The 18,970-nt window shown below is 35.8% G+C and overlaps 3 protein-coding genes across 9 annotated transcripts; 2 read left to right on the top strand and 1 right to left on the bottom strand.

The window, feature by feature from the left end:
• Nucleotides 1-3: 3 nt before the first annotated feature.
• Nucleotides 4-2,178, bottom strand: LOC111793722. The gene is made up of 4 exons (XM_023675738.1): nucleotides 1,746-2,178; nucleotides 1,613-1,649; nucleotides 489-572; nucleotides 4-173 (listed from the first exon to the last, which is right to left on the bottom strand). Exons 1-4 carry the CDS (start codon nucleotides 2,028-2,030, stop codon nucleotides 121-123), a joined length of 459 nt encoding a protein of 152 aa, XP_023531506.1. The 5' UTR covers nucleotides 2,031-2,178; the 3' UTR covers nucleotides 4-120.
• Nucleotides 2,179-2,578: 400 nt separating this feature from the next.
• Nucleotides 2,579-8,539, top strand: LOC111793454 (zinc finger CCHC domain-containing protein 7-like). 6 transcript variants are annotated; one of them, XM_023675339.1, is made up of 11 exons: nucleotides 2,581-3,193; nucleotides 3,583-3,753; nucleotides 3,844-3,999; nucleotides 4,498-4,659; nucleotides 4,757-4,873; nucleotides 5,486-5,593; nucleotides 5,867-6,034; nucleotides 6,653-6,769; nucleotides 6,907-7,014; nucleotides 7,138-7,759; nucleotides 8,220-8,539. In XM_023675339.1, exons 1-10 carry the CDS (start codon nucleotides 2,780-2,782, stop codon nucleotides 7,651-7,653), a joined length of 2,037 nt encoding a protein of 678 aa, XP_023531107.1. In that variant the 5' UTR covers nucleotides 2,581-2,779; the 3' UTR covers nucleotides 7,654-7,759; nucleotides 8,220-8,539. The 6 variants fall into 6 exon arrangements, with proteins under 6 accessions (XP_023531112.1, XP_023531113.1, XP_023531107.1 ...); XM_023675341.1 differs by having other exon boundaries at nucleotides 2,582-3,193; nucleotides 5,876-6,034; XM_023675343.1 differs by having other exon boundaries at nucleotides 2,582-3,193; nucleotides 6,662-6,769.
• A 533-nt stretch (nucleotides 8,540-9,072) lies between these two features.
• LOC111793058 (serine/threonine-protein kinase TOUSLED-like) lies at nucleotides 9,073-17,921 on the top strand. 2 transcript variants are annotated; one of them, XM_023674760.1, is made up of 17 exons: nucleotides 9,073-9,221; nucleotides 9,589-10,071; nucleotides 10,834-10,923; nucleotides 11,240-11,446; nucleotides 12,550-12,600; nucleotides 12,885-12,992; nucleotides 13,220-13,264; nucleotides 13,939-14,051; nucleotides 14,390-14,456; nucleotides 14,819-14,885; nucleotides 15,226-15,323; nucleotides 15,441-15,620; nucleotides 15,781-15,991; nucleotides 16,134-16,398; nucleotides 16,558-16,612; nucleotides 17,061-17,222; nucleotides 17,394-17,921. In XM_023674760.1, exons 2-17 carry the CDS (start codon nucleotides 9,841-9,843, stop codon nucleotides 17,487-17,489), a joined length of 2,046 nt encoding a protein of 681 aa, XP_023530528.1. In that variant the 5' UTR covers nucleotides 9,073-9,221; nucleotides 9,589-9,840; the 3' UTR covers nucleotides 17,490-17,921. The 2 variants fall into 2 exon arrangements, with proteins under 2 accessions (XP_023530528.1, XP_023530529.1); XM_023674761.1 differs by lacking the exon at nucleotides 9,073-9,221 and adding an exon at nucleotides 9,244-9,368.
• The last annotated feature ends 1,049 nt before the right edge of the window (nucleotides 17,922-18,970 follow it).

Below are 18,970 nucleotides of genomic sequence, written 5' to 3'. Positions count from 1 at the left end.
TGATGAAGAAGAAGCTATTTGAGACTCGATGATCTTGAATAATTGAATTATTTACTAAGTGAGTTGAGACACAATGTCATAAGTTACATTGCAAGTGGAGAAAACTTATCACTCAATGGTTCATAGCCGTCTGGAATATCCAGAACCGCCACACTTTTTGCAGAATATCAACCCTGCGAAGAAAACGAAAACTCAAATGAGATAAAAGTTCTTGATCAATCAAAAGCTTTGATTACTCGAGATAACAAGCGAAAACTAAAATCGAACATACAAGATCAGTTTTTTTTTAATAACAGACTAACAACACTTCTTTAAACTTTAATTTCAAGTTGATACAAGAGTTTCTCCAATGTTTAGGTAATAAAAACTAGAAACAGGTTAAAAAGTGGTCATCAGTCGTGTTATCAGTTGACGTAGAGATTTCGATCAACAAACCGTATCAAAGAATGCTTGACGTAATTTGAAAGTATAAGAAGATGAGTACATACCTGCACCCTTGCACACTTTGCAGTCAATTAATCCCGACTGTTGCTGCATCTTACCGTTGTCACAGAAGATGCATTTCGTGCCACCTGCACATCGACATTGTTGCCAACTCTTTTAGCAATGTCGTTTAAGATATATTTTGAGACAAAAACATTCATTTATGGAAAACGAGCCTCAACAGATTAGCAACATTTGATAGAGTCTAGATTTAGTGGATCGTTAACGAATGAAACGATTGGAGCTTCCAGGGGATGAAAAGGTCAATGGCAACAACTATGTTAGGTACAACTCCAATCGTTTCATTCGTTAACTCGGTAGCTACCGAAAGAATTAAAGAGGGAAATTCATTGGATATAACAGTCTGCAAGTTTGCTACCGATACTACATTTCTAAAGAGACTAAATATGTGCTCTAATCTCCTCAAAATGAACCATAAGGACAGCCAGAAGTTTCCTTTGGAGGAAGGCTTCTCAGCCCTTATGTGGGATTCCCGTATAGATGCCATACTCAGAATGCAATCCAACCTTATTAACGTTATGAGATGAACTATTCACATAACCTATCTATATGCGAAGGATAAGCAATATTCCTTCTCTCATTTCTCCATTTAATAGTATAAGGTTAACTAGCAACATATGAATGGTGAAAATTCGAGCCTCCGCCTTTACTTTTTGATTGAGGATATACGCCTCAACTAACTAAGTTATGTCGAGGTTCATTTAAAACCAACTAAACAAAAAATTTGATGAACTGAAAACAGAGTATAGAACGATTCAAACGTGTTCAAGACTATGATTATAATGACAAGATCGCTTGAGGATTGCCAATCCAAAAATGCAATGTTCATCGATCACTTGAAAGCATGGATCAGTTCAAGACTATGATTATAATGACAAGATCGCTTGAGGATTGCCAATCCAAAAATGCAATGTTCATCGATCACTTGAAAGCATGGATCTCATGTGTTGTAAAACAATTTATTCAATAAATAAACTCAATCCTAAGAGACGACCAGAACTAGTATTAAATTCATCCCTTAATATTGCTACTTCATAATTCATGGCTAAGTAAAATTTAATTCTGAAGGCACTAAATTAAACGCAACTCTGAAGCAAACTATAGTTACCATTTCCAGCACATCGCTCACAAGGCACAGGACCACCCTGCAAAACCCGAACCAAAAAATTTAATCATCCTCACAACTTCCAAACAATAAATTCAGAAGCAAACCGTCAGAGAAATGGGCAAAGAAGCGATACCTTAAGACCAAGAAAGAGGGACAGAGAAATGGCGACCAAAACGCTGAAAGTAGCAAGAAAAGTTTGGGTGTCCAATGGCGCGTCGTAGCTATTAAAGAGCAAAACGGGATGGATAACAGAGCTGATTGAGTGTATCGCCGCGGCGGAAGAAGTGGTTGCAACAGAAGCAGAAGCAGAAGCAGAAGCAGAAGCACAAGAACAGCAATAGAGAAGAGGAACTTCAGATTTTAGCAATGGAATCTGAGGGAGAACGTTAAGAGCGGCCGTAGAAGGTAGCGCATACATCGATGGGAAATGGGGAGAGAGTTTGGTGGTTGTCTATCTCGGCAGCAGCGATTCTGGGAGCGCTCGAACCCGGTGAAGCAGCAGCGAGCGGATGAGGGGCGTCTGCCAGCTCCTAATTATGCTGAAAGGATAACCGTCCATTCACAACTGAATTTTGCACTTTCACCCAATAATGGAGGTTAATTTAGATTATAATTTCACCCAATTTTCACATTTTAATTAAAATAAATAAAAAAATTGGTGTAAATTTATTAAATTCATTTATTAATTTAAAATCTATCAATTTAATTCTCAACTTTTTATAAAAAAAAAATTATAATTCTATCAATTTAACTTTTAAATTGAATTAATTTAAAAACTGTTGAGGATTGATTCACCTATAATAAATTTTAATTTTAATTAATATAAGTAATTTATAATAAGCAATATTTAAAAAATAAATCAAAATTTAGACGAGTTAAACGCAGCGTTTAATGGCTTAAAATTAAACTGGCGGCCTCGCGGGATACACCGATATCGACACAGGATGGACTACGGCTTCTTTAGCTTGACGGAACGACATGTCGTCGAATTGTTCGAGAGAGAGAGTGAGAGAGAGAGATAGTCGTAGTATAAACCGATTGTGTGGAAACCCTAGCGCCACCCCCAAAGTTGAAGAAAAAACTGCCAAGTTTGCTGAGTTCTTCTCCTCACCATTCAATTAGGGCTTCTTACCAGATTGCAGTTTGATTCAGTTTCGTATTTGGAGGATGGGGAGGAGAGGCAAGCTGAAGAAGTTCAAGTTCGAGGAAGACGAAGACGAACTGAAAGAGAGGGCTTCGAAGACTACCGTTGTGGTGAGCAGTGATGACGAAGAGGCTAATGAAGATTTCAGCCTCAAGATTGTTGAGAAGGCTTTGAGATTGCGCTCTGGAAAGTTGGTCCGCTTTCCCGACCATAATCAGGTTGGTAACCGTGAACAGAGTGGTAATGGAGATGTTGATGGTGTTGGAGTTGTTGAAGTGTCTTCGTCGCCTTTGAGGGATGCTGACACTGGTGCTGGAACTAGCGGAACCAGCGTCGATGTCATCGCTGCTACTTCTGAGGCGCGGGAATTGGGGAGTAAGAAGTCGGCGAAGAAGAGGAAGAGGAAAGTTAAGAAGCTGGAAACTGAAGAGCCCCCCGTGAGTATTTTTCTACTTCCGCTTTAGTCTTTTTGAAAGAATCTAGTGGGAGGGAATGGGATATAGAAGGATTGTTTATCTTCTAGGACATTTACACGGCTTAAGAGACGGGTTCTTCAGTTTTGTTGATGACACGACGACTGTGGCGAGAGAGAAATACTAAACTCGGTCTAGGAGGGCTCATTGAACTTAAAACTGTGTACTTAGGGAAATTTTGCCTGCTTTTTTGGTTGATGGAAAACAAAATATTTGATAATATTACACGAGCTTCAAAGAACAAACCATCTTAAATTTCTATCCAGATATTGTATTTCCTTTCCTCTAATCTGATAAAGAGGATCGTGGGGATTGGCTATTTCTCATTGTCTTGCTGCTTTCTTTGATTTTAGGTGGTTGTCACAGAAGGAGAGAAAATCGAGACAATTCCATTGATAGATCAAGTTGATTCGGAGGAACCAAAAATTACTGAAATCGAGACAACTCCATTGATAGATCAAGTTGATTCGGAGGAACCAAACATTACTGACACAACTAATAATAACGTGTTTAGGAAACTTCTTGTGAGTCTCTTTAACTTCTCTGAATTACCGTTAAGGAAAATTGATGTTGTGGAGGCTTAGTTTTGTATCTCTTACATATTATTTTCCCAGCGTGGACCAAGATACTTTGACCCTCCAGACAGTTGGGGAGCGTGCTATAATTGTGGTGAGGAAGGTCATAATGCTGTCAGTTGCACATCAGCTAAACGGAAGAAACCATGCTTTGTCTGTGGAAGTCTGGAGCACAATGCAAGGAGTTGCTTAAAGGTCAGGAAGATACACAATCTATCTGCATCTTACTTCCCTCTGTTTTTCTTTTCTTACAGCTGTCCTAGATGCTTCAAACTTTTCNGGGGGGGAGGTTTGTGGAGGGGTGTTCCTCAAACAGTATGGCGCTTGTAGTGCAAGAATTCTCTTATATGGAGATATGTTGTTCTCAATGTGGTATCCGTATATCCATGCATATATATATATATATATTTTAATGAAAATTAGAAATTATACTCTTTATCTAATATCTTTGTTGCTGAGGTAAATTCTTTTAACATTTTTAATGTCTCCATAGTCCTCTGGTCTGAAATCCATATTCCTCATTCTGAGGCTAGAATATGTTTATTGGCTTTCTTATGATCAATCTTTATCCAGTTTATTCACAATCAACCCGAGTGTCTCTCAGTTTTGTAATATTTTCTTTTTCTACGTTCTCCTGTTTCTTGCTCATTTCGATTTCATGAAAATTAAAAACCTGCTCCTTACTATTCGCAGGCACGAGACTGCTATATTTGCAACAAAGTTGGGCATCGTGCAAAAGACTGTCCAGAGAAGCATTTGAAGGTTTCTTCAAGCTCAAAAATATGTTTAAAATGTGGAGATCCTGGGCATGATATGTTTTCTTGCCAAAGTAGTTATCCAGATGATGATCTTGAGGTCCTAATATAGTGTACTTTCTTGGTTCTTTTCCAGAATTATTTTGCATGCTGCATCATTTTTCTAAACGTGTCTTGTAAAACTTTTTTTTTTCCAGAACATACAATGCTACATTTGTAAGAAATTAGGTCACTTATGTTGTGTGAATTCCACCAGCGACACTTCAATAGACATTTCCTGCTATAAATGTGGAAAGGCTGGACATACTGGTCTGGTAAGTCCTCTATGCTCATATGTCATATCTGACTGTACGATGTTCACATGATACTCGTATCACCTTTCATTTTCCATTTAAGACGTTCTCTTGTTTTGTTTACGTATTACTTTTGTGTTATATATATATATATATATATAAAAGTTTTTCTTGCTTTTATATGCAATTGCCCACTTGTTTTGCTCTCACGCTGGCTGGCAGTAATAATCAGCAAATCTTGGTGGCAGTTCTGAATTTTTCCGATTTTTGAGCATTGACAAATTTCTAGATTGCTGGACTTATGTATGACTGTATTATCTTGCGCAAGTCAAATAATTGGGATTAATGAGTTGCTAATGTATGCTTGTAATTGAAGAGTTCATTGTTTAGTGAGTCAACATGTGAGAAAGTAGGAGAGGGGGCCAATATTGGCAGGGTCTATAGTGTTGCTGTCACTTATTAATGTTGTATGTCTCAGTACACGCGAGCAAAGAATATTTAAATACAGGAACTTGTAATCACTTGAACCTTGTTGACAAGAGAGCTGATTCCTTTTAAATTGAAGTTCCTTGCTTCTAAGTTTATTGCACATGGTTGATTAATCTTTTGGGCTGTGTGTATGTGAATCTACAGGCATGCTCGAGATTACGCGGGGAAGCCTCTGCTGCTGTATCAGCCAGCTCATGCTATAGATGTGGTGAAGAAGGGCATTTTGCCCGTGAGTGTACAAGTTCCGCCAAGGTAGATAAGAAAGCTTACATATTGGCTTATATTTTTCAACAAATAATGAGAAAATATTTATTTTGATAGCCATTTGGTTTTTTGTTATGATTATTAATCTTATAAATAGTACGTGCACTTGTGAGGTTTTTTGTAATATTTGGATAAGAAAAGTAAGAAAGATTAAATCCATTGTAGAGAGATGATAAGATAATAAGCACAATTTTAAAAATCCAGAGACAAAAAAATAAATGTTTTTATAAACTGTTTATACTGAATTTATACTTCATGGAGCTTGCTCAGGGTGGCAAGAAGAATCGTGAGGAAGCCTCTGGTGCTGCATCACCTAGCCCATGCTATAGATGTGGTGAAGAAGGGCATTTTGCCCGTGAATGCACTAGTTCCGCCAAGGTAGACAAAAAAGCAGGGCCTTTTGTCCGTGAGTGCACAATTTCTGCCAAGGTAGATAAAAAAAGCTTACATATCGGTTTTTGATTTTGGTTTTTGGTTTCTGATAATTAAGCTTATAAATAGTACTTTATGAGGTTTTTTGTTTTGTTGTCTAACTTTTCACTTATGTTTTAAAAAACCAAGCCTAAGTTTTTAAAACTAAAAAAACAGTTTTAAAAACTTATTTCTTGGAATGTGACTAAGAATTCTAATAATTTCTTAAGAAAGATAAAACCCCTTTATAGAGAAATGAGGGTAAAACAAGCACAATTTTCAAAAACCAAAAACAAAAATCCCATTCACATCCATTTAGTTTTTGGTTTTTTGTATTTGAAACTTGAGCCTATAAATACTACTTCCATTTATGGGTTTGGTTGTTTACTTTTTATATGTTTTAAAAAATCAAGTCAACTTTTAAAAACATAATACAATAGTTTTCAAAAACTTTGTTAGAATTTGAAAACTTAAAACAGTAGTTTAAAGAACTCTTGAAGCCTTAATACTATAGTAACAAAGATGAAATCCATTGTAGAGAAATGATAAGAAAACAAGCACAATTTTAAAAAATCAGAAATAATAAACTAAATGATTATCAAACGGTTCCATATACTGAATTTATACTTTATGGAGCTTGCCCAGGGCGGCAAGAAGAATCGGGAGGATGCCTCTGGTGCTGCATCACCCAACCCATGCTATAGATGTGGTGAAGATGGGCATTTTTCCCGTGAGTGCCCAAGTTCCACCAAGGTAGATAAAAAAAACCCTATACATCAGCCTGTTTTATTAAGGAAAAGTTATGAGGAGAGCATGTTCAGTTTGATGCATTTACTTATATTTCCTGTCAACATGTGATTTTAAACTTGTACTTTATGGAACTTGCTCAGGGTAGCAAGAGGAATATTGAAGTAGCTTCTGGCGCTGAGTCAACTAACTCATGCTACAGATGTGGTGGAGAAGGGCATTTTGCCCGAGAGTGCACAAGTTCCACCAAGGTAGATAAAAGATCCTACATTTTGTCATGTTTTATCAGATGAAAATTAGTTCTTTTTGTTATGCATACTTATATATCTTGTGAGAATGTGATTCTAACATTTTATTTCATGGAGCTTTCACAGGGTGGCAAGAGGAATCGTGAGTTATCGAAACATAAATCGAGGTCAAAAACAGAAGAAACGTACCATATGGGGTCGAAATCTGCACCTCATAATCTTGCAAAGGCTCATAGCAAGAAGAAAAAGATAAACTATGACGAAAAATACACTAACCTGCCTAGGAAGTCAGGACAAAAGGGTCGCTGGATGATGGAGGATCCGGGTCCTCGTAACTTCTTCAATGGCACATCCATGAATAATAACTGGAATTCTCCTGTTACACCATCTCGGTGGGATCATGATTATTATACGGAGTACCCTGGTCACTATGCAAGCCCTCAATTTTCTGGTCGCTATGCAAGCCCTCCTCGATCTTCCGGTTACTATGCAAGTCCTCAATCTCTCACAAGGGAGCGCACATTACATCCAGGGACTCCAATGTCATTCCAATCCAGTATTGCGCCTCAGAACGGATTCTCGGCATCTAGATTTGGGGGCTTTAGCAATGAAGGAAGGAGGAAAAGCTATGGATGGTGGTAGAAAGTCTTATTTGATTAGAGTGATTGGTAGCTAGCTGTGGGAAAGATATACTGCTCAAAGATTTGTTATTTTGTCGAGTGGTTCAATTGCATAATATAAGATAATTGTAAGTTATTGCTTCATTTGTGATATTTCCAGATTAACACTTTTTGAGTTCAGTTGATGACATGATTCCATATTGCTCTTGGCCTGTCAGGTTTCTTCATTTGCAAAATTTTAAACATCTATCAATTACTCTGAATCATATTCCTTGATTTTTCTTTCTTGTGAACAGTTCGACTACATTGTCGGGATTGTGTTGTTTAGCGATGAATTATGCTGGTTATGGTTACACCTCTCTATACATGTCGATTCAGCATGCGAATATTATTATCAGAAAAGTTCCAATATATTAGGTGGAAATGAAAATGACTTCTTACTTCAGATATTACCATTGGCAGAAATTCTATCAGGCTAACGATTGTTTTCAAATGATTCAAATTCCGAATTTCTAGTCTATAGATTCACTGGGATTCAATTTCTGTATTGAGCTTGATTCTCACATTGTCATTTCTTCTTCATTGCAGATGTTTTGGACGGTGACATCGAACACGAGCGACATGGAGCAGGCTCAACACTCTTCTGCATTGTTGTTGTACATTGCTATGAAAATCTGAAAGGCAAATAGCTTCTGCTCTGTTATTACTTGGCGTTCCCATGGCTCTTCTTCTGTTTCTTGCAGATGATTGAACTTGAGCTACACCTTAGATGTCAATAGTTCATTTTAGTTAGTGTGAGTCCAGTAATTTAAAGTACTAGTTTGTGTAATGTACAATTTCTGAATTCTCCAAGGAAAGTTACAAATTTGATCTTTTTTATACTAGAAGAAACCAGGCCTTGTGTTACAGATTTGATTTTTTCAGTTATAGTTTGATTTCTCTTTATAAGTAACTCAAAGTTCCAAATATGATCAAAAGAACAAAAAACTAACAATATAGAAGCCAGGTGGATTTATTTTGAGTTGAAATGTGTATGAACTTACAGATATTACAAAAGATCAATAATATGATATTTGATTTATTATAGGGTTAGATTATACAAAACTATTTTTTAAGTTTGACGAGTGTTTTAAAAATATCCATACGTTTTCAAAAAGTTATAATATATTCGATTTTTCTTAAATATTTCAAAACCTCATTACTTAAAAAAATTTAGGTGAAAAATTGATGGCTAAGATTATGAATAATATTGTTTTGAAAGAATATATATATTTTATAAACATTAGAATGAAAAATAATTTATAAGTCAACTAGATGCAAAATGGAACAAATATGTTATATTTTATTATATCATGTTTGATTTAATTAAGAATCCTCTTTCTTTTAGATTTATATCATTTTATAGTGGTTGTTTGCTTCCTTCTTTTGTGAAATTGAACTTTATTTGGAAGAGGTCAATTGTTTAGGCCACATGAGAATTGCCTTCTCTAACTCATCTATCTAAACAAAGTCTTCATTTTTTCATTAGGGTTTTTGATTGTTTGGGGCATTTCCCACACGCATTGCAATTTGCAAAGATGAAGTCTAAAGGTTAAATCCTCTGTTCTTATCAACTCTTCGTTTTCCCTCTTTCTCTCTCTCTCTTTTCTCTCTCCTCCATGGTCTTGGAGAGTCATATATGCTGTTGATTATATTTCTTCATACAAAACCTTGCTTGTGACTCTCTTAAGCATTCAAGTTAGTTGTATCACCATAGCTTTGTTTTTGCCGATCTTATTGTTTCATTTCAATAATCCACTCTAGTCAATTCGCTTCCCTTCATTGGTTTCTATCATAATTGTGAAAACCCTAATTTCCTTTTCACTTTTTCTGTCTCAATTTTGATCTTACTCAGTTGGGTTTTGTACTGGGACGACTTTTTGAACTTGTTCTCGATTTCTTTGATTGGTTGTTGCAGTTTGTCTATGCACCCAGTTCCACAAGAGCTTCATTTTCTACACAGCATGATTATGGCTGTAAGGGTGTTCTTTCGTAAGTAAAGGGTGCACATAGATTGTATTTGCATGCAATGGAGCCCTGCATTACAGAAGGATTTACATCAAATTCAAATTGAGTCAATTCGGGAACGAACATGATTACGTATTTTGTTGAATGGTTCTGAATACGCTGTTTTTTCATTATAAATTGCTCCTGCATTGTCGTTTACGCAATGTCGGACGATATGCTGCTTCATTTCTCCTCCAATTCATCCAACCAATCGGACCAATCTTTGCCGGCCAAAATGGCCAAGCTCGAAGCTCGTATGGTCGGTAAGACTTCGTCCACCCAGCCGCCTGCTCAGTCGCAGTCAACCAGGACCTCCTCCGTCTCACATGCTGTGAAATTTGTCGCCTCTGAAAATTTGATCGAGCCAACCACTTCGAGTGATTCAGATGATGGCGTAAGTTCCGTTTAATATTCTATGTGAATGTTGAATTCATTCCGCTTCGTTTCTGTATTTTGAGAATTGAGTTTTTGTTACTGATCAAACACTCCGCCCTTCTAATTCTTCCTTTTGGAACTGACTGGAGTTTTGCTTGAGGAATGAGAATGCACAAACCCACTAATAGAATGATGATATTACCCCTATTACTTTTGTGTGCATGATCTTTGTTCTTGCGATGCTCTGTTGTTGAAAGGTTGACGTTGATAATTTTGGGTAAATTAAGAGAGATTCATTCTAGTCTTATAATATCTTTTCTGTATTCATCTTAGCTTGTAATGGAGTAATAGTTTTAAGAACTTCGTTGAGGTGCTCAGGAACTGTAGATACATTTCTCTTAGTTCTCAATAATAAAAACTTATTGTGAAGGAGTTTATTATGAGTAACAAACTATAAACAATGGAAGCCACTACACAATGGAATAATATGCTTATTGCCTGTTGAAAGACTCGTTATCATTTGAAAGTTTAATTAATGGTGAGGTGCAAGTTCCATTACAAAATCATAGCAATTCTTTTTCCTTTTGAAAGACTCTTCATGTTTACTTATTGCCCGTTGGTCTTATTTTTCAAGCACTTTCCTTCTTTTAGGTGGAGTATACCTTATTCTCAGTCATATTTTTTATTATCTAATTTCTTTGCATTTTTACCTGTGGGAAATTGAACTCTGAAAGATAATCTATTCTGAATTTGATGATATTTTATTTTCTATATATGTTAGACTGGGGATGGCTTCCTCATCCAAGCCAACACTAGGAAGCGCCAGAAACTTCAAGAGGCCAATGACTCATCCCTTCCTGAACGTGTTGAGGTCGTTCTTATTATTTTTGTTATGGTTTGGAATAAATTTTGTTATTGTTTGAATAAGATAGACAATCTGTAAACCCTAATTTCATTATAGAATACTAATTGGCCATCAAGGTTTTATGTTCCCATTACTGCATCAAAGCTCGCTGTCTTCTTTCTTGAGCACTTAACTGAGTTTGATTTGCCTTCTCCTTGTTACTTTTGTTTTAATCATTTTTTGCCACCTGTCATCATGATATTTTCTCTCTTTGGAACTTTTATTTTTTTATTTTTTTTTTAACAATATTAATAACCACAACAACACTTTAAAAACCATTCAGGCAGTGGAAGATGGAAAGCAAAGCGTGGTGGATTCCATAGAGACCAAAAAGAATGTGGATGTAAATAGGAAAAAACAAGGTAGAGGAAGGGGACAATCACTCTCGAGTAGAGGTCGTGGGTCAAGAGTTAATGATCAGATGAAATCACAAATTTCTCTCTCAACAATTCTACCTACAAATGGTCAACTTGACAGTTTATACCTTAAGGTAAGGTCTGTCTAATAAATTAGTCAATTCTGTAGTGTTGTCTATGCTTTAATTGAACAATTTGATGCTGTTTAATTTTTCATGATGGATTGACCATTTGGTTAAAGTTATTTATTTGGTTGAAATCCTCATTTCTGTAAGACTCCTCATCTTTGGACATCTTGTTTGTTTGTTTGTTTATTTTATTTATCAATGAAAGTTTGTTTCTTATCAAAAGGAAAGAGAGAAGGAAAGAAAAGGAGGTCTTGAAACTCTTTTCTTCGGTACACTTTGTATAATTTTGGTGGAGACTCTCATTCAGGTTTTGGTAGCTGACAATGTTTGTGAAACTGCGGTCCTGCTTTTCCACAAGTTTTTAGATGTCATCTGTAGTAATCAAATGGGTCGCTAATTGGGTGGATGCTTGTACTGCAATCTAGCAGTCTACTTGGTGGTAGTGTAGCAGGAATTGGAAGGGGAAAATGCGACTCAGGTAGGCGGTGAAGAAGTCATGGGTGTTATGTTGAAGGGGGTGAAGGGGAGCATTTATCCTACATTTTTCATAGACTCTTACTCTTGCCAAAATTGAAATGACCTTCTCAACAACATACAGTATTTAGGACTTGTTGCAGAAAGAACGATACGGTTTTTTAGATGATTTTAGTGATGGAAGTGGAGATAATATGTTTCATCTTTTCTTGCTAAATCCGTCAAGTCAACTTGTGATTCCTTGTCCTTCATTACCCATTCAAGATTGCATGGGTTGGAAAAGGAGTTTAGATCCTTGTTGATGAGGTGTTTGCTTTTCCTTTATCCATTGGGAAGGGTCTAGATCAATCAAGTTTTTTTCCAATATGGCATAGTTTAGGTATATATTGGGTTGGTTTAAGGTAAACTAAAAAGCCAACTTAATAACATCCTTACTAATGAATTGACTGCCTGAAACTGGAGAAACCAACCTAAATTGATCAATATTTCCACTTTTAAAAGAAATTGGCATATTACAACGAGGTCTGGAAAGTATGAAATCCTCGATTAGCAGCTACAAGATTTTTTGTGCAAGGAGTGCCACAAGACTTAGCATGAACTATTGGTTTATTAATAATCAATCTCTGGTTTTGCAGGATGGGATGAGTAAAGAGCAGCTTCGCATTGATAATCGCTCTCCGATGGAGGTATGACTCTGTTATATGTTTATGTAAAACTCCTATGGAGTTGTGTCTAAACGAGTGCAAAAAAGTATTTATATGACTATGAAATTGGTTGATTTGGAACCTTTGAGAAGAAGATTTCACGTGCGTTCTCAACTTAGAGTTTGTTGACTTGTGAAGTGTTGTTTTGTTTCTGATGAATTTTATTCCAGTTTGTTGAATGGAAAAGGTTTTTGTGTGAAATGTCTTGCCTCGGTGCCACAAAATTTTTGACATCTCAAATCTAGTTTCTTGTTTGTATTAAATAGGAAGAGTTGGTATCTTTACGAGCAAAGGTAGCTTCATTGGAGGAGGATTTGCAAAAATCACGTCAGGAGTCTTCAGAATATCAAAATCTTTACCATGAATTAGAAAAGGTACAAGATCATGCCCAAGATAGTAAAAAACCTATTTCCACAGAAATATTTTTCTTCTGGACTTTGGTATGGTGGTATACTAAACCTTTTTTGTTTTTTTTCTTTCTATTTTTGGAGTATTCTAAATTATTTTCATCGATTAGTTTGTTCCTTTGCGATACATTTTTTGAAATTCTCTCTCTTCTGTTTATTAATATTCTCTTCACTCTGTGACATGATTTATGCAGGAGTTGAAGGAGATCAAAGAGTACGAACATCAAATGAAACCTAAGGTTTATTTTTCTCAATGAATCAATCTTTTTTCTGCCTGAGAAAAAATTTATAAAAATCTAACTGTGTCTAAAATCCAGTTTTGGAAGCTAAAAAGTCCACAAGAACGCTCTCTAAAGGACCTTTATCTCAGAAAGACACTAACTGAATATCCTTAGCCAAAGCATTCCATCTAGGAGCTAGGAGTAGGACATGAATCTCTAAGACTTCATCAACATCCATCTCTTCCTGGGGCTTTTCTAATACCTAGAAGTTCCTGAACTACATTTGGCCAATATCTTTCTGGAAGATGACTTCGTAACTACCGTTGGCCACTTTATGATCTCTGCCACTACTAACTTCATCCCACTCCGTTGTCACAGCCACTGCTTGTCTTTCTTGTCCAATTTATATATGGCCTACAACCTCTTCTTACTTTATGGTTGCCATTTTCGTGCCATCAAGGTTTGTTTACTCAATTACTCCATAGGGAGGTTATTAACCATGAAACCTAGCTGATTGTTCTCCTTTTGATCTTTATGAAGAGATAAATAGAATATGCTTTCATTTCAAACCTTTCTTGTCCTTGTATTGTAGACTTAAAATGCCATCATCAAGAATTTTCTAATTCATTGTAGACATAGTTTTGCCGTTAACTATTGCATCCTTGTTGTTGTGTGTTTTATTGAAATTACAGAGAACGAAAGTGCTATCTGATTTGCTGATATCTGTTTCAAAGGCTGAGAGACAGGAAGCAAGGATGAAAGTCCGACAAGACTCCTTGAGACTTGGCAATGTGGGTGTAATCAGGTTAGTTTTTTCATAATCTAATTGTAATAGGTCAAAGTCACATTATAATTTGACCTTGCTCGGTCAGGGACAATGTAATATGCGAGCAAAAGAAGAGATGGGTATACCAAATCAGGATCTAAATGCTCTCGTCTTCACCCTTCTTCATCACTTATGTTACAGTTCCTGCCCTCTAGACAGGGCATGCTAATGGACGAGATTTGTGACACTAAAGCTGTGAATTTGGAATTCTTACTAAAATTTTGACTATTCCGGGCTTTGGATTTGAATTTGTCAGTCAAATTCATGTCTTCTTGCTTGTAAGGAAATAACTGATTGCATTCTTGTATGGATGTTAGAGCTGGGACAGTTATATCTGAAACATGGGAGGATGGACAAGCACTGAAAGATCTAAATGCTCATCTTGTAAGTCATCTTTATACTTTTGTCATAACTATATTCTAAGCGAATTTGTTTTTTTTTTTCTTCCAAATATCCTATTAGGTTATTGTTCTTTATTATTAGCCAACTATGGAGCAAGTATATCTTACTTCTTTTGATCTTTGTTATGGATAAAATATTCTCATGAGAAAAGAAAATAGGTTGGACATATGATAGGCATAATATTTGGTGAATAGTACCTCCTTACTATCAGGTCAATAATGTTTCTCGCACGCATTAGTTTGTATATTTTTTGCCTTTTAGTTTTCTCAACGTGGAAATTATTCTTATAATAAGTTGTACATTCATTTCATTTGTTCATTGCAAATAACTTTCCTATTTTTCAGAAACAATTACTAGAAACTAAGGAAGCAATTGAACGTCAACGCAAATTTTTGAAGAAAAGACAGTCGGGTAAGTTCCTTCAAAGTCTCTCTTCTCACCCATATTTCAAGGAGAAAACAATTCAATAATGTTTGCACTAAGAATTTATGGATTTCATCTATACGTGCGCTGCATCAAAGCTCAATGGCTATTCTGAACATTCTCAAGTTTTAAATGGTACATTTTTGTTTTGATATTTAAGAGACCTCTTTTTCTCTCACCTTCATGTCCTGTTGTATTCTGACATCAAGCTTAGAAAATGCTATCTTGCGATAAGGTTTTTAAAAATTTAAGATATGAATATATGCTAGCTGTCTATTTTTTTAAAGTTCAGCCATCTAGAAGTGACTGTTCCTTCTGATTTTTAAAGACAAAGGTGATGGGACCGACACTGAATCGGGAGCCCAAGAAGAGGACAGTTTCATTCAGGATGAGATCTACAAATCCCGTCTGGCAAGCATCAAGCGTGTTAGTTCCTTTGTCGTGTTGTGTTGTTTCTTTAGTTATTAAAACATTTGTGATTTTACACTTCAAATTTACATAGGTGACATATCTATCTTATCATTATTTATTTACTCTGTGTAGGAAGAAGAAACTATTCTACGTGAAAGGGACCGCTATGAAATTGATAAGGGAAGGCTCATACGTGAAATGAAGCGAATACGAGATGAGGAGGGTTCCCGTTTCAACAATTTTCAGATTTTAAATTACAGATTTGCCCTTTTGAACCTTCTTGGGAAAGGAGGATTCAGTGAGGTTTACAAGGTCAGAGTTTTGTACTGGATCATTATTTCTTGACATTCTCTCAAAAAACTTGTCTGAGTTAAATTGCTAGGAAAAAAACACAAGACCATCTTTGCCTACATTTGGAAACTGTAAAGATACACCTTTTTGCAGTGATTTTGAAGTACAAAATTTCCAGCAGGCTTATGACTTGGTTGAGCATAGATATGTTGCATGTAAGCTGCATGGACTGAATGCTCAGTGGAGTGAAGAGAAGAAACAAAGTTACATAAGGCATGCAATTAGGGAGTACAATATCCACAAAACATTGGTGCACAGTCATATTGTTCGGCTCTGGGACATTTTCGAGATTGATCAAAATACATTCTGTACAGTCTTGGAATATTGTAGTGGTACATTTCTATTCTCCCTTATCAATCTGAAGTGCTTTTCATTACACTATCTATTTTTCCTTTTTATCTTCATATGGAAAAATCATGAATCTTTGCTTTTCATCTTGCATTATCTGTTGGACATTTTTTTTTTTGCCTCTAGGGAAGGATCTTGATGCTGTCCTGAAGTCAACACCAATATTGCCTGAGAAAGAAGCCAGGATTATCATAGTTCAGATATTTCATGGCCTTGTTTACTTAAACAAAAGGACACAAAAAATTATCCATTATGACCTAAAACCTGGTAACGTTCTATTTGATGAACTAGGCGTCGCAAAAGTGACAGATTTTGGTCTAAGTAAAATAGTTGAGGATGATGTTGGATCTCAGGGTATGGAACTCACATCTCAGGGTGCTGGAACATATTGGTAAATGTCTAACTTTTCTGCACACTTTTTGGCTTTTGATATGTTTTAAAATTTATTATCCGTTTTTAAGTAATACATTTCGTTTCTTTAACGTTTGTACAGTTCATTCATCTTAATGCCCTAGTGCATATTATCAGTTAACTTCTTTTGCATTTGTAGGTATTTACCTCCCGAATGCTTTGAGCTCAGCAAGACACCTTTAATATCATCTAAGGTTTGTTGTTTTATAGTTTATTTTCTCTGCCCGACTCTTGTTTAGGTTATTCTATTGTCGTGCTCGTGCTCATTCCTCTTCCTATCTAGTTGGACATATGTCAAATTTGAGTTATCCTGAATGAAACCAAAAGACTCACAAAAGAGGGTGAGGGAAGATAAGATGATAATGCCCCAAATTCACCCACCATGCTCTTGAATAATTCTCTAGCTGGCTTGAATTCAGAAGGGTTTGCAGTTACAAAAGAACCTAATTAAAGAGCTCCACCCAGAAGCTTAATATGCTAACTCCATCATTTTAAACTCGCTGTTTCTCTCTAGCCAAGTCACCCAAATATAGCTGTAAAATGTAGTTTGAGAGTGTTATGCCTCATTGTGATTTGTGAAGTTAGCATGCACGTTCTTCTTAAGTTTTGAGTCTTCTATGACCTGCCACCTTCTGAAACCAGGTTGATGTCTGGTCAGCGGGAGTACTACTCTATCAAATGCTCTTTGGCAGACGTCCATTTGGGCATGATCAGACCCAAGAAAGAATACTTCGTGAAGACACAATTATAAAAGCTCGTAAAGTTGATTTTCCTACTCGACCAGCTGTCTCAAACGAAGCGAAGGTGAGCAGGGGTCTTGTTTGCATTTGCTCAATTCCCTTCAACATGCATTTTCTTCGTGATATACCATGACCATCCTTATTGAAAAGTCCATGCTTCCTACCATATTTTTTCCTATGTTATAACATCGAAACTTGTAGCAGTCAAACAAAGGTGTTATATGATATCGTGCAGGATTTTATACGACGTTGTTTGACATATAGCCAAGCAGAGAGACCTGATGTTTTAACGATAGCTCAAGATCCATACCTAACATATTCAAAGAAGTAAGTATGGTTCTTGGAGATCCACATTACAGGAATTAACAAGTCGCATCTTTCAACAGCAAGCCAGGAAAGCATAGGTGACTCATGGAAACTGTAAACACAGCAAAGGGCCGGTCTGCCATTAATGGTTGATCAGAGAGGGGTCCTTTTGAGTGATATAAACTTGAGTGACTTGAATTCTCCTGTCCTATCTCCAATCCAAATAATTGGAGGTTTGGCTAAGTGGCCCTTTGGGTTCAGTAAGGGCAGGGTGACCTACAATCCATGTGGTGGTGGTGTGTGTGTGTGTGTTCAGTGTTGTGAGAATGGGCTAGATAGATAGATGCCCCTAAAATGGGGGGAAGTTTTGCTTTTCTTTTGTTCGCCTTTCGGAAAATGATTGATTTTGATGTATTAAATATTTTCTTTAGTTCACATGGCATTGCATTTCTACCAAGCTTTCGTTTCGTTTCATTCATGTACATACATGCATACGTATGGAAATCTGCGAGCATGAAAAATGTCACTTATTTATGTTATTATATAGTATTTAATAAAGAAATGTTACCACGTCTACCATAGTATAAAAATAAAAGGGGTTTCCCAATGGAAAATGACATTCCATTGCTATTCATACAGCTTGTCGGCCACGCAGGTTGTGTCCCCCAACGGCTATCAATTTTAAATGCTTTGGCCATAAAACAATAATATTACTACATGAAGGAGACCTATTTTTCATATATATGTATATTTTTCTATTTTTCCATATATACGTTAATAATAATTATTTTTTATATTTATTATATGATATTCCACGTGGCAAGATGTGATTTGTGAATAGAGTATCCACCGTTTAGAGACAATTGGCAAAGTTATGCGTGCCACTTTTCTGCATTCACCAATCCCCAATGCATTTCTTACGTTCTCAAATTTTTGTTTTTTCTTAAATATTCATTTGCTTTCTAATTTCGAAGAATTTTACATTCCCAATTTTGAGTTATCAAAATCAAGTTTATATTGTCCATATTACTTATTTTTAGTAGTACGTGCCACCCGCTCTCATGCCATTTTGTTCGTTTTATCAATTTACTTCTTATAAATCTTTTATGTTCATGGTCCATCGACAATATTTATAATTCATTTCTTTTTAGATCAACTACATGTGACTGCATATATTTAAACTTAGGTTATTTTGTTCGAAGATGTATGTTTAATCAGTTGAGTTAGGCGGCATACAGCTCAAGGTGAGCTATCCAATATCGTATTTAATATATAGAGTTGCATTAAAAAGTTACCGAACTTAATTATAAGAAAAATTAAAAAAAAAATTATTTTTTTTTATAAAATTTATTAACTTACTAACCCTACTTAAAGTTAAACCTTCCCTATTTATAGAAAAACAAATTATTAAATTTTTTTGATCTCATAATTAAAATTTTATTTTGGAGTACTCATAAAGAAAATCACTTTTCATTAAATAAATAAAAAAAGAAAAGAAAAGAAAAA

The sequence above is a fragment of the Cucurbita pepo genome, chromosome LG04 (assembly GCF_002806865.2).
Source record: "Cucurbita pepo subsp. pepo cultivar mu-cu-16 chromosome LG04, ASM280686v2, whole genome shotgun sequence".
Classification (NCBI taxonomy): domain Eukaryota; kingdom Viridiplantae; phylum Streptophyta; class Magnoliopsida; order Cucurbitales; family Cucurbitaceae; genus Cucurbita; species Cucurbita pepo.
This window is presented reverse-complemented; position numbering and strand designations above follow the sequence as displayed.